The sequence below is a fragment of the Ctenocephalides felis genome, unplaced genomic scaffold, assembly GCF_003426905.1.
Source record: "Ctenocephalides felis isolate EL2017-DRISC unplaced genomic scaffold, ASM342690v1 CF-g0.4_SCAFFOLD_01886, whole genome shotgun sequence".
NCBI lineage: Eukaryota > Metazoa > Arthropoda > Insecta > Siphonaptera > Pulicidae > Ctenocephalides > Ctenocephalides felis.
Window position 1 is genome coordinate 45,476,941 of NW_020538040.1, and position 16,054 is coordinate 45,492,994.

The following is a 16,054-nucleotide window of genomic DNA, read 5'->3' on the forward strand; positions in this document are numbered from 1 at the left end:
AAATTTTAGGGATATGTTCTTGGCTAGTTTTGGAAGACATTGTTGAAATAAAAAAATCGATTTTTTTAAGCCTCTAAAGCAGGCTCCACTCTTAAAGGGATGTCGACCACGTGCAATAACGGCTTTCAAATGAATATTTAACTTCCCGTAGGGTAAGTTATAGTAATCGCAAAAAAATCGAAAATGAAAATTTTTATATATCTTTACGTTTCAGAGGTTTCTGAATATTTTGGCATACCTTAGAAAAAATGGATGCATGTGTGTGTGTGTGTGTGTGTGTGTGTGTGTGTGTGTGTGTGTGTGTGTGTGTGCGTAGTATGTATGTGTGTGCGGATACAAATTTTCGTCGACGATTTCGGGAACACGGATGAAGCAATTTGAATAATTTAAAAAACATTCGATCCGTATTGATAAGGAGACGTGCTGATTAGTTTTTGACGTTGGTAGGTCTAGCCGTTCCGAAGATATGGGGCAAAAAGTGCCAAAAACGGTACCTCAGTTTTTAAGAGAACGGAGCGTCCGATTTTAATAATTTAAAAAACATTTTACTTGTGTTGACAAGATGAAGATTTGATCAAATTTTTATAAGGGCAGGTCTAGCGGTTTCGGAGATATAACGAAAAAAGTAAAAAAAAATGCCATTTGGCGGTCAAAAATGATCATTAGACATATGCACATCAAATTATTAGAAATTTTATAGAGATTTTAACAATAAGTATAAATTTTGTTTACATTCCTATGGGTTCCGTACCAATGTTTACCCGTTAGACAGCGACGCGGCGCTTACGCGCTTTATATTTTGTCTCTATGCAGTTAAAGCAGTACGATTGCTTTGAAAAAAAGTTCAGATCTTCCAACATATATCAAAATAAAGAAAACATTTTTTTTTCAAAAAAAAAAATTTCAAAAAAAAAATTTTTTAAAAATTTTTTTTTCAAAGAAAAGTAATTTTTTGTCAAATTTAAAGTTTCTCAAAAATCTTATATTTTCGAAGTATTTTTTTTTTCAAAAATGTTAATCGTTTTTAAAAAAATAATTTTTGGAACGGGAAGTTCCAGCAATTTGCTTAAGGCACGATGCCCTAATTGCCTTAAGACAGAATTCCACTTACAGCTAGTCAGTACAGTAGCCAGCAGCATCTGTCGCCTCACCGTTGGTATGATTGGTTTGAGCCTTAGCTTGTCATCATGTAACCTCAAGTGAAACGCCATTGTAGTAGTGGCAGATAGTTATCGCGTCTTGTTGCTTTTTGTGTCAACTATACGAAAAGCGGCTTCTGTCGATTTTCTTAACGTTTCTCTTACAATTTTCAACATTTCTAACCAAATTATTACAATGGGTTCTAAAAAACATAAAAAACACAAAACCGATCGCAGGGAAAAATATGATGGTGTGTAAAATATTATTACTATCCTCTGCTACTGTGATAAACTAGTTTTAAATATTTTTTAATATTTGTATTTAGATTCACAATTCAGTCTTGAGAGAACACCTGGTTTAAAATTAATCCTAAAGGTGGGTGGCAATAGTTCCACACCAGAACATAGTAATGATTCTCCAGGACCGTTTTATTCAGGAGGTTAGTTTACAAATATAGTTGAACAAAGTTTTGATATATTACTGGTGAATTTGTTTTCTGAGTTATTTTAATATGTATAGGAAATGATGTCGGGTTATCAGATTTGGCAGAAAAACACAAAAAGGCTAAAAAGAAGAAAAAGAAAAAGGATAGAGAAAAGAAGCATAAACATCACAAGGTACTTAATGGCATTAAATTTTACATACATAATCTTATCTTAAATCAGAATTTTTGAGGCAAGTCACATTATAGTGTTACAAATAATGAACTGTCAAAATATTTTTTCATAAATCAAGCCAACATTATTCTAATACAAATACACCTAAGTCTGTTTTATACACGGAGATTGGTTCCAGAGAAGCCGTGTAAAAAAAAAAACGTGTAAAAAAAGACATTGATCTTATACAAAAATGGGTGATTTGTCCTACTCTCTAAAACCTATTAAAATTAGTGAAATACAAGAATTTTCAAGAACAAGAATTCATGTTTATTTTAATAATAATTCCCCTAAATTAGTGCTATTCACATTTGCTTTGACCAGTAAAAATTGTTTGTACGCGCTAAAGGGGAATTCACTTAAATCTTTAAGCTAGTGTTCGCAAACTATCGATACTATAGATGGTTTCAGACTTTTTTCTTTCATAAATACATTTTTGTGATATGAACATTCTTCGCAAAAATTAAATTTGACAAAAAAATTTAAGTACATAAAATTTCAAATCGTGCTAAATGGAATAAAATCGTGTAAAAAAATTAAAAATATTCAATTTTCAAACCGTGTACAAAAAGACCGTGTAAAAACAGACTTAGGTGTACTTGTTAGGCATATTTGTGTTAAGGAGTTATTCTAGTGTAGGAATGCTAGGTCATTTTTAAATCATCGTAAAAAAAAGGCAATCAATTTTTGTACTATTCTCTATTTTAAAACTTTTTCATCATTGTTACAAGAGTATTGAAAAAAAATTAAAAAAAGTATAATTGACAATTTTAAAAATTAGAAGTGGTTGAATTGAGAGTCTCAAAAACTTGTCATATGACCATGCCCACAATTGAAACCTTCCTAGTAATCCGAAATGCAAAAAAAAGTTGCGTAGGTATATACTAGAATTAAGTTAAAAAATGAAGTTTTGACAAAATGGTGACTGTTTGAAAAAAGGATCAATTTCTTACCACTTTTCCAAATTTTTAAAAATGCAGTAGAGCCTCTATTATCCGGACCTCGGTTATACGGATTCGCGATTATCCAGACTACCAACCGCAACCAATTTATATGTGTATACATACCTACAATTCGAATTTTTGCATGATTAATGTTGCAGTTTAGTATACGAGGTGTGTTCAAAAAGTACCCGGAATTACTAATAATTAAATTTCGCGGGTCTGGAGTGTCTGATTGTCAAAATTTTTTTTTTATTGTGTTGGTATACATGCCCCTAAAGTATGATGAAATTTTCAGCTATATTCACTGTTTACTTTGTCTGTGGTAGTCGCTAAGGTTCGACGTGTTTTTCTGAGCTCGGCGATTTTTACAATGGAAGAATTGAAAAGTCAAAGAATTTGTATTAAATTTTGCGTAAAAAATGAAATAAAGTGTTGCAAAGTGCAAAAATTCACCAGATATGGCTCCGTGTGACTTTTTCCTATTCCCAAAGTTGAAGAGACCCATGAAAGGACGGCGGTTTTCCTCGATTGAAGAAAATCGCTGAGAGTGCTCAAGGACATATCAAAAAGTGAATATCAAGGGTGCTTCGAAAATTGGAAAAAACGCTGGCATAAGTGTATTATATCTGGGGGGGACTACTTTGAAGGGGACCACATTAATGTAGACGAATAAATAAATATTTTTTTGAAAAAACGAAAATTCCGGGTACTTTTTGAACAGACCTCGTATGTATGTAATGTAATATGTATGTAATCTAAGAATCTATTTATACACACATAAGGAAGTGTTAATTTTTTATTAAACATTGATTTCTGTTGATATCTATGTAGTTATTTGTTATTTTTAATAAATTCTTAACATTATTCTTCATACATTTGATTATCCGGATTTTCTATTATCCAAATGCCTATCGACAACAATTAGTTCGGTTAATCGAGGCTCTACTGTAGTAAAAATTAAAATTTGGGGATGGATCTAGTATATGCCTGAGAGGTCTATAAAGCTCGAGAAATTGTGCACTTTGTAGTGAAAATGAAAGGTTAGAGAAAAACGCATTTAAAGTTTTGCAAAAAAGAGGAAACAGAAGAGCATTATCATGGTGAAACAGCTGTATCTCCGAAAATAATGTGAATTTTTAAAAATCCTCTCATACACATATTCTTAAATAGTTAAACTTTGAAAATATGAGAATAAAGAGAAACTTTTTTACAATTTCTATACTAGAATATCCTCTTAAGTGAAAATATTTATTTTTATTATGTGATTATTATTTACAATGTTCACTGTTATCACTCTTCAAATAAAATAAAATAATATATAGTTACAATATTTTTGAGCAAAAATCTAATTTTTCTTATGTATTGAATTAAATTTAGTTTTAAGGGGGGGGGAGCCTGCTTTAAAGGCTTCAAATAATGACTTTTCTTAATGAATTTTTAGGGAAGGAAATAAATGTTTAATTGAAACGAAACTTTCAGGTTTTATTGTTATATATTTCAAAACTTTTTTGATTTACATTTTGATATAATATTATAAAATGCCGGGTACAAGCATTTTGCCGATGCGCGACGAGCGCGTAAGGTGTCACTTGGCGGGAAAGATGCAGGCCACATTTTCCATCCGAAACAAAAAAAATCAAAACAAATATATATTTTCAATAGTATAGATTCTAGTTGAACCTAAAAAATCCGGAATAAAATGAGAAATTTACCAATTTTTTGCAACTTGAAAAAAAAATTATGTTTTTTGATACAAAACTTCACTTTAGATTGTTTAAAAAGTGGTTTAATTATACCTTTTTTTAAGTTCTTTTAGGTTCAACTGGAATAGAATTTAATCCTGAATGCAATGAATTTTGTCTCGTTTCGATAGGACGTTTAGTTTTTTTCCCTATCTTTCCGTTTTATTTAATATTTAGGGGAATTAGATAAGCATGAATTGATTTGTATATAAAATGAAATAAAGTATAAAGTGTGTAAGCGACTGATGTACTGTAAAGCATTCATATTATATGTAAATGACCTGAATGGCGAGGTCAGAATATAAAAACATAAAATTAGGTCTGTCCATTAAGTGTTAAGTATAGAATAATGCCATTTTTTAAAAAATTGTGCTTATATTGCAACATATGTATTTAATAAATTTAATTAAAATAACCACTCATTTCAGGAAAAACGGAGAAGACATAATGAATCTAGTCAAGAAGAAACGAGCATGGGTGAAGAATCTTTATTGGAGCCACCAAAATTAATTAATAATAGCACAGTAACAAATACATTAGATGAAAGTGTAGAAGGTAATTTAATGTGATAGTATAACACACACATTAATTAATTATTTGAGACTAAAACTCAATTACAATCAAATTCATCAATGTTTCGAGGACATTCAAAATTGGCCTTACCTAAAAGTTTGTTCAGATAATATCGATTTAGAGATTATAATTTTCATATACTCCAAACATTGATGGTTACAAAAAGGCATTTATGGACTCTTTAATGATGGAGATTAAAAAGCGAGAAAGAGTTAAAAATTTTGTTAAAAAGTGTGTTTGTTAATAAAGGGGGTTATTTCACAGACTAAGAGTCTATGTTCAAGTTTTTATTCTTCATGATTTGAATGAATATATAGTAATATATTTTCATAGTATTGGATTTAAGTTATGAATAAAAATTTAGTAATAAAACATGTGACAATAGTTTTTTTATCAGTAAGGCAGTAAGTAAGAAGCTTTATTTGATTTATAGTTCGAGAACCTCGTACCTGTGTGCTTCGTCAGCGACAGGAAAGATCTCCTTTAGGGTTACTCTTGGAACATTTACTGAGAGCATTAGAGAAACGAGACCAAAACCAATTGTTTGCTTGGCCTGTGACTGACAATATTGCACCAGGATATTCTTCAATTATAACTAATCCTATGGATTTTTCAACTATGAAACAAAAGATTGATGATGGTGTATATACTTCCATGATGGAGTTTATTGTGAGTAATTTTTACATATTTTATTTTATTATCTAAATTATTATTCAATATAGAATAATGTCCCAATCGTTTTGTTGTTTGGCAAAATCTTTTTGTATATATATTCTTTAATCATTAAATTTTGGAAATATAAAAAAGATATATAAAATATAAACCAGTGTACCCCCTTAGATGGGTTAAGTTATATTACCGCTATTACTTGTTAATTATTTTAGATAATGTCACATTTTGAGTTAAAACCGTAAATCATTTTAATGTTTTAATGCAATTTTATTTCCCTATGATATAACATCAGTTGAAAAGTAGAAATAAAATCAACAATAATAGGTTTTATCTTCTTATTTTATGGCACGTATTCTTTCAGGATGACTTCAAACTCATGTGTGAAAATGCTTTAAGATACAATCGTTCAGATACTATCTATCATAAAGCAGCAAAAAAATTATTGCATGTTGGAATGAGATTATTACAGCCGGAAAAGCTTCGAGCTCTTAGGCCTCTACTTGTTTTTATGTCTGACATACCACCAGAGCAATTAGGATTTGAATTATCTAAATCTAACAATGTTGTTGATTCACCAGTAGTTCATAAGGTAAATCATGACTAATTTAAAAGTGATTAATAAATAAATATTAATTAAATAATTAAAATTAATAATTAAAATAAATAAAAAATAATTATAATATGATAAACATCATTTTACAAAACATCCTTATAAAATACCTAACAATACAGGCAGCACAAGTTGCTGAACCAATGGATACTACACCAGCTCCAAATTCCATAGATGTTGATGAACAGCCATCACCTGCAAGTATGGAAGCACCTCTTGAAAATGAAATGGACATTGAGGAGAAACGTAGACTATTGCGTATTGAAAATTGGCCTAAATCTAAGTAAGATCACTTAATTTAATTGCTTTTACATTAAACAATGATGCAATATACTTTTTTTTCTAACTCAGATTTGAACCTTTTGTTGATGACCTCACACCCCAAGAAATTTTAGAACAAGCTCAAAATGCTGCTAGAACAGCGAGAAATAAATTATTATCGAAGAGATGCTCAAGTAACTTAGGTATGTTTGCAATTAGTATCAGAGTAATTTCTTTTTATTTATTTCATTTTTTCTACATGTTTATCAATGAAAAATGTGATATTTTAGGATTTCTTAGACAAAATAAGGATGGCACTACTAGTATGAAAATTTTGTTAGACAATAGTGAGGAGGGTCCAGAGCGGCCTATAAGCTTAGGAGCCTTTATTGGTAAACTATCTCAAGGTTCCGGACATTTACAAGGTAATTTAATTGTTTTGTTAGTACTTTTGTAATTCATGATCTTACCATGCTCGTATCTTGAAGTAATTTTTTTTTCAATATAAATATTTTGAAATGCTATTAGCACTGCAGTTTTTGTTCAATTTTTTGAATATTAATAATAAATTTACTATTAATTTAGTTATTGTTTTTCTTGTTTATTCGTGACATTTCAAAATGAATTTACATGTTTTGTTACAACTCCCATGCTTGAACTATTGCAAATTTTTTAGATGATTTTTATCCTGAAACTTTTAAAGCTCAGAAGCTGCTTATGAATTATTATAAGGACCTTAGCTGGAGTTATGCTATTTATCAACTTCTTTTGTTTAAATGCCGTACATATCTATGATGTGTTACACTCGTACATCCTCACCATATCCATATTTTTCAATAAACGGGAACATATTTAAATGTACAATCACTATTTATGTACAGTTAAAATTTTAAACATTAAATTAATCCTTGATATACTCAGACGAGTCAATCATTACTACACAATTATTGTTAATATATAATTGAAATGACTAACTATAAAATTACTATTATAAAACAACTAAAATAATTCTAGGGTAAAAAAGTCATTATTACAACTGACGAAATTTTTCATATTATCATTCTGCCATTAACATTTTTCTAGAAAACTTTTATTTGCACAAAGCTCAAATTTTGCTTGTATGTCAAAGCAACGAATCGCTCTTTTGACAATTCGTATCTTGAAAGAAAAATATTATAAGCCATCTACACTTTTTAATTATATTTTTTGTTTTAGGTTTCCGAGAAGATAGAAGAAACTTGTTAAAGCCTGTAAAAGCTTTAGATTATGGACAATTTAGTTCTTTTGCCCCAATTTATGACTCGAGATTTTCAAATCTTACAGCTGAAGAAACTCAATTAGTATTACAAACATATGGTAAGGGTATCTTATATTACTATATAATAATATGCAATTTATCCTTTTATTCTATTCATCTTCTAACCATAATTGTAGGTGATGAAACCGGTGCACAATATGCTGATAGTATACTAGAGTTTACAAAAGATTCACCTTATGCAAGTTCCTTAGCAGGAAATCTTTTAGACTTATTAACTTCTGGAGAACATCGGAAAACTTATGCCAAAATACAGGAAAACCAAAAAATACGCGCAGAGCAGCGGGAATTGGAGAAAATATTTGCAGATCATGTATGGAGATTTTATACAATTATAATTGAGTTGATTTAAATTATAACATTTTTTGTTCTAATAATTACTCACATTGAATATTAAAAATTCCATGTTTCCAATATGAGATACATATTTTCAAATTAATCAAGCTTATCCCAGCAGTACCTATAAATTGCAAAGGAAACTAAAAGGCGTCTTAATATTACTTGGAATGATGTTAAACATCATTTCTTCTCAAATACACAAAAGTTTTAAAATCTTCAAATTAATCAAATAAATCTTTATGAAAAAATACTTTTGCAGCAAGTTGAAATTGAAAATTCATCAATGGAAATTGATATGGATTCATTGCGATCTTTGTCTGAATTGGGTATTGATGTAAGCTTTTTGGAAAGCTTAGAAAAAGAAGCCCAGCAACGAGAACTTACCAAACAACTTCAAGAACAACTTGATAGCAATGCACAAATGCTAGAACATTTACAACAAGTCCAGACTGACAGGTAATACATTATAAACACTATCTAATTTTTCTTCTAAATATAGTACTATTCTTAAAAATGTTATTGTTATATGGTCTCATGGAAAATCATTTATTGACGTCACTCATAAAGCCAGTTTTCTATTTATAGTTATATTCATACATTTTTGAATTTCCATACTAAAACGGGTTTTCATTTATTCAGCAATAATATATAGCATTATTACATATAGAATATGAGATATAAATATAACTAGTTGTATGAGGCATTTTGCCTTAGGGCAAATTGCATGAACTTCCCAATATGTATATATAATCTTTATACTTAATAAGAATTGAGTTTCAACTATTTAGGCAAAATGTTCAACTATTTATTTTGAAATAAACATATTGTTTTGCTTTTTTCACAGATTGTCACTTCCTCTTCCACAACATTTATCACAACTGCCTCAACCTTCTAACAATGAACTCAATTTGGCTAGTCAGATCACCATGAATTTAACCAGCATGGCTAAGAAAGTGAATCCATCCGATGTGGCCCCAGTATCTTGTTTGAGAAAAGCGATGGGAATCGGGGAAAAAATTCAAACAAGTATGTTAATATTGTAATACATTTTAGCTGATTACAATACAACTGAATTTCTTTTATCTACCCAAGGCTAAGTTGTAATATGTATAACAATCATTTCATGTATTTTTCTTAGAGCTTTAATATTAAGATAAATTGTACATTTTTATTGATCTTATTAAACACATAAAATAACAAAATAATTTATAGGTATATTTTAAGAAATCAAAGCAATTGAGTATAAAATGATTTTGTTTAAATTTGTTTTTTAAGTTAACATGGAAACTCACAGCAACTCGCTGATTTCACCAGGCCAAAAGTCATTAGGTAAGATACCACAATTGCAATGGTTGGTATCAAATGTAGGTTGATTATTCATTACTCATTTCTCATTTCTTCATTTGATGTGTTTAGGGTTTCTTTTTTATTTTTGTAGTTTCATTTTTGTCTAATAATTTTTACTTTGTCTATCTAGATCCTCTTGTCCATTTGAATTTTAAATAGTATGTGATTGTTCTACACCCTGAAATTAATGATCTATAAATAATACCAATTTGAGTAGTAAGCAAGTTTACATATTGAGCATATTGACTTAATATTAATGGATTTCTGTATAAGAATAAAATATATATTTGTAAAAAGTGTTTTGAGAATTCACTGCTTCCTGTGCATTTTTTTCAATGTGTTGAAGGAGTAGATCAGTAATATTGGTCTCATTGATTGCAAAATGATTTTTCTAAAATAAATTGAGAATAATTTATTTGCAAATAGTTTTGGAATTGTGGAGAATAATGTTGCATTATTTGTATCATTTTAATTAATAAATTTGTCATATATCTTTAGCATTAATATGGTTTTTTGGTCTTTTTATTTCAAATTTTATTTTTCAGCTATTTATTTTTTTAAATGTGTTATATATGTATATATAAATATATTTAGATTTACATATGCATATACTTGTAAACTTTCATGCGTGTTGTGTGTATTAATTCATACTCATATTTCATATTGAATATCTCTGTGCTTGCGATTTGAATTTTATTCATTTCTTCATATTTGTGCATTCAACATTCTCTGCAGCTCATATGTTCTGTTATTGTCTTATCAGCAATCATTATTGAATATCATCTTATGTATTTTAAAATATGTATCAGTTATAATTTATTTGCATATTGTTGTGTATTTAAAAGGTATAACTTATTATTTTATTTTAAATAATAAAAATATTATTGCAAATAAATTTATTTTATTTTATTGCAGGTAATGCACAAATTGTCGATGTGGAGGAAGCTACCACATCTTTTTCGGTTGCTAACTCCGCTGTTATGTCTCAGTCAAAGACATGCGTGACTCAGAGCAATAACATAGGACAACAAAGTGTTAGTCAAGTGCGACCAATTTTGAGTGTGACCCAAAGTAATTTATCAAATGTTAGACCTCGTATGCAAATATCAAACGTAATAAATCAGGGTCAAATAAGGACTAACGTAATGAGTGGAAACATGCAAAAGCAAGTAGTAAATGTTGGTGTTGGTAATGTAACCCAGCCAAATCAGACTACGTCACATCAGTTAATGGCGATACGCGGTCCGCGTGTTCTTCAGCGACCTCAAAATCCTCAAGTATTGCAACAAAATATATTGATGAACCAGCAACAAAATAAGAATCAAGCATCAACACAAAGCTCCCCTATTCGGCAGCAAGTTGCTAGTTGCTCACCACAGCAGAAACCAAGTCAAAGTCAACAAGTTATAACAACTCAAGCTCAAGCGCAGAATCAAGTTCATCAAATAATGTTGCAACAAGTTAATCCCGTTCGTCATCAAATAGTTACACAACAGCGTGTAGTCCAACAACGGCCGCTGATTCGTACCCAACAACAGATTAATGTCGGACAGCAACAGATGAATCAACAAATTGTTCAACAAATAATTCAACAGCAACCTATGATTCAAGTCAATCAACAACATGTCAACACTCAACAACAGAATGTTATACAAATTCACCAAGGTCAATCTGTACAGCAACAAGCTGGGCAGCAGCAACAGAATATCATACAAATTCATCAAGCGCCGTCAAGTGGACTGCAGACCACGAATGCACAGCAAACAATGCTGATTAATCAACAACACGGAGGCCCGAGAGTGCCACAACCGATAGTGCGTGTTCAGCAGCCTGCTGTACGGCATTGCAAGAGCACACACCAGGTGAAAACCGTACAGCAAGTACAACAGCAACTTGTTCAGCAAGCACTGAAACAACAGCAAGCTCTAAAGCAGCAGCAGATTGCACTGCAGCAACAACAATTGCAACAGAACAAATCAAATAGCGTCCAGCAGAGCTCCACTCAACAGCAAATTATGGTGAAACCTAATCAGGACAACAAACAGGTAGTCATCCAGCAAGTCCTCCCGAATCACAGCGGCGGTACTTCGGTCATCAGTGCAACAGTCGGTGACGGTTCGACTCCGCCGACTATTCACATAAGTGCGCAGGCGCCTGGCGGAGTCGATCTGGAGAGCGAATTAAGGGAATATCTCGAAAGTGGAGGCGTTCTCACAGCTGATCAAGATGCCACTATTGCACAAATATTAATGGAATAATTATAATTCTGTAGCCATACACAAGGTGTTTTTATCCGTGTAAGCGCTTATGGTATAAACAATTTTTAAAATATTTATAAGTTGAGAAAGTTATATTTATATAGTTGAGAAAACTTATAAAAGTAGCACTTATAAAAGAGAAAGCTGAATTGGTAGCATATTGAAAAAAGTTAATTGCCATCAGTATAGGGAAAGCAATTGGTAAATGTTGGAACATCTGGTGCTGATCTATTGTTTGTGTGTATGGATTGATTGAGCATTTATTCACATCTACAATAAATTTACATAAAATGTGTTATAGATTATTATTTGTTATGTATTTGTACCATTGAATTTTCATAATTCACCAAAATAGTAAAAGATGAGAATATTTTGGAAAACAGCACACTGAATAACTTTAAAGGCAGTGAAGATTTATTTGTATTGTTTAAAAACTTTACTGCTTCTGGTCTACAGGTCTATGTTATTGTATACATTGGACAAAAAATATTATTTTTTTAAATTTTAATATAAATTATATATTGATTAAATGTATATATGTAGTATTATATTTAATATGACATAATGACGTGATATATCTTGATAATTTAATAAACTTTCACATGTTTGTGAATAGTAGATTGTATATAATTATTTTTAGCTATTATACTTGTATATATTTACAATTTTAACATTTTCATGGAAGCCAATATAAATATAAAATTATATTATGCATTTGTCAAATTTTATTATGTAAATTATTACCTCTGTCCATTCGCTGTGATCACTTTCAAAATTGCCTAATGAGGTAATCATAATAATTTTCATTATGATTCAAATAAAACTTATTTTGTTATGCAATTGTACTTGAAATTGGTAAAATGCAGAAATGTAATATATAGTAGTATGATTATAACATGCAAATTGTTATTTTTTATATGAACATTGTGGAATACCACGTGATATATGCATCATCCATTGAAAGATATGTCTTGAAAGCTAAATAAAATTGATCTAACCTCCTGAATGCAGCGGATTTAGAAAATTAATTAGAATTACTACACTTTACATATGGGCGTGATTGAAATGATTTTCTTCACAATCGAACAAATCATTTCAAAGACAACTCCATATCCTTCAATATCCAGATTCTTCAAGTGAGGATTATTCTTCTTATAAGTAATTACAATTAATCAGTTTGTGTAAGCAAATTAAAATTAATCTTGGCTCTTGTGTTACTAGTGCTTGTTTTTTATTATACCAACAGATTTATATTTTTATACTAATTTTGGTACTTATTTTTGTTTTATTATTGTTACACATTGAAATCTGTTTAGCCATTTCCTAGTTCTATTTTATTCAAGATCTTGTTTTTTTTTATTATGAATATCTAGTTATAAGTAGTAACAGCAAGAATACAAAATGTTTTAAAATTTTATTCGGATACATTTATTATTATAATTATTAATTATAATTACTAATTTAATATTCTGTAATAGCTGTCGTTCTAAAGATCGACTTACTATATTCTGATACGCCACTCTCTTGTTCATTTCTATGATGATTTTGTTTAGAATCGTGGATGCAGACGAAGCTATGGCAAACAAAGATTAATATGTCGTCGGACAACGTTGCAGTAAAAATGAAATTAGTTATACGGAAGTCAAAAGTGAATAAGATGTGAAGAAAAGAGGCCAAAGACACTGTCTTGGGTACAATCCAAGAAATACAACAGTATTTCTTCGATTTATTTGACACTGTCGGACGGCGGAATGCTTTTTTTTGGCACTCCAATTGGTCTGGAGAGTCTACTTAAGCATATCTTGAAGAAGCAGCCTTTCCAAAAGTCTTGAAAACAAAATAGAAAGAAGACTTATAGCTACATATGTAAGAGGAGATAAAAGAGGAATGCACATCTGCTATGAAAATCATCTTGATTATTAATTATTTGTATTATTTCGGCAAGCCTCAGCATAGCCCTAAACGAGTAAGTAATCAATATAGAACGAAATATTCACAAACTTAGTTAACTAATTGTTCCTTTTTTATAGCTTATTCTGTATATTCGTTAGTATTTTTTTACTTCGAGCTTGATGGTACAGTTGATTTCTGGCAAATAATTAAATTAAAAGGTTGCTGAACATTATGGCATACCTTAGAAAAAATAAATGTATGTGTGTGTTCGGAAACAAATTTTTGTCGACGATTTCGGGAACACGAATCAACTGATTTGAATAATTCAAAAACCATTCGATTCGTATTGATGGGGAGATGTGCTGATTACTAATCATTGATTAGTATTTGGCAAAGGCAGGTCCAGCCGTTACGAAGATACGGACTAAAAAGTGCAAAATTGGTAATTCAGTTCTTGAGAGCAAAGAGCGTCCGATGATTGAATGATTGAGAAAACATTTTACTTGTATAGACAAAACGAAGAACTAAAAATTAAATTTTTGGGAAGGCAGGTTCAAAAAAAAGTAAACAAAAATGCCATTTGGCGGTCAAAAATGTTTCTATAGGTTCATTTTTGACCGCCAAATCATTATAATAAAAAAATTTTTTTTTCAAAAATTTCAAATTTCGCAAAAATCTAATTTATTCAGTTTTTTTAATTTTGGTACTGGAAATCCTAGCAATTTGCCTTAAGACATGATGCCGCGAACCACTACTTTCTAAATTGATTGAAAAGTACAAGTGTTAGACACGGACAGATGGCGAGTGTGTGCTTCAAGTTGTTAGCACATTACGAACAAGCGATTTAACATAAATCGTCACGTTTCACTTTGTAAAATATCTATTGGTGAGGATCACTCTAATTAATTAGATATTAAGTTAACTGTATTATGAATATCCCGGCACCATAAAAAAGTGAATAAAACAACTATTTCGTTTACGATATGTATATTGATCTTCACTCTACAACCTTCGTTACTTACCTCTCGTTATTTTTGGTAGACTCTCAGTTATTAAAAAATACAAGTATTTATATGCATATATTTACCCCCTACCCTGACGTATCCGGGGTTAAATGGAAAAAGACCTAGTCAAATCCTGACCAGTTATTGTTCTCTTAATTTTCTCCAGAACCACTATTTAGTTATTAAACCACTATTTTATTTCAAAGTAAATTACTTTTGTTGAGTAAAAAAGATTAGCTGATACTCTAATGTGGCAACAAGAACGTTGTTTCTTGTTTAAAAATATCCAAGTTTATGAAACATTCGTTATTAAAATAAAATTAAAAATATATTTCAAGTGAATGTTCAATCTAAATGCATATGTTCTTTCAAGATCATTTTCGTAGTTTTTTCGTTAATTTATTTTTGATAAGCATCAGATACTATAATAAACTAGTGGGGTGTATGGCATCGTGCCTTAAGGCAAATTGCTGGAACTTCCCGTACTGTAACGAAATGTTCGAGGAATACTGAATGTTTTTAAAAAGATTATTATAAATATTGTAACACAGTCTAATATTTATAAGAATTATATAAACTGAATTGCAAAGTTGAAATTATTCGTTTAAAGTATATTAGAACTTTAGTCAGAATTAAAAATAAAATCTGATTTATTTTCGATATACAAAAAAAATTTTTTTTGAAAAAAAAAACATTGAAAAAAAAAATTATTTTGAAACAATTTTTTTTCAAAATCAATTATTTTGTTAAAACAAGTAGAAAGTTCTTTGAATCAAATCGCACGCTTAGTTCTCTCAAAAACTGCAATTTTTTTAACATTTAGCTCTGTATCTTCGAAATGGCTGGGCCTACTTTTGCCAAAAACTAGTAACCACTTCTCCAATCATTACTAATTGAATGTTTTTTAGATCATTCAAATCGGATACTCCGTTCTCTCAAAAACTCGATTTCTATTTTCTACACTCTTTGCTCTTTATCTCCGTAACTGCTGGACCTGCCTTTCCCAAAAACTAATCAGCACATCTCCCTATCAATAGGAATCGAATGTTTTTTGAACCATTCAAATCGGTTGATCCGTGCGCCAGAAAACGTGAACAAAAAATTGTATCCATACCCTACGGGAAGTTAATAAAATTAAATACATATTACACTGCATTCAATTTTGATACATTGTTTTTTGGAATTGTCATGCACAGTGAGAACACTAATCATGAAATGAAACATATAATAATATATCTACTCGTTAGATTTAATTAAAAATGAGTCAAAGTTTAATTATAACTAGTTCGTATTGGTATTT

At 30.1% G+C, this 16,054-nt stretch overlaps 1 protein-coding gene across 1 annotated transcript; it reads left to right on the forward strand.

The window, feature by feature from the left end:
- The first annotated feature begins 1,228 nt into the window (after window positions 1-1,228).
- LOC113378295 (bromodomain-containing protein 7) lies at window positions 1,229-12,256 on the forward strand. The gene is made up of 15 exons (XM_026618826.1): window positions 1,229-1,390; window positions 1,466-1,579; window positions 1,660-1,757; window positions 4,911-5,037; window positions 5,489-5,724; window positions 6,089-6,316; window positions 6,460-6,620; window positions 6,689-6,801; window positions 6,889-7,023; window positions 7,814-7,954; window positions 8,033-8,226; window positions 8,512-8,708; window positions 9,097-9,278; window positions 9,528-9,581; window positions 10,515-12,256. The coding sequence occupies exons 1-15, from the start codon at window positions 1,336-1,338 to the stop codon at window positions 11,855-11,857; spliced, it is 3,378 nt and encodes a 1,125-aa protein (XP_026474611.1). The 5' UTR covers window positions 1,229-1,335; the 3' UTR covers window positions 11,858-12,256.
- Window positions 12,257-16,054: the final 3,798 nt, after the last annotated feature.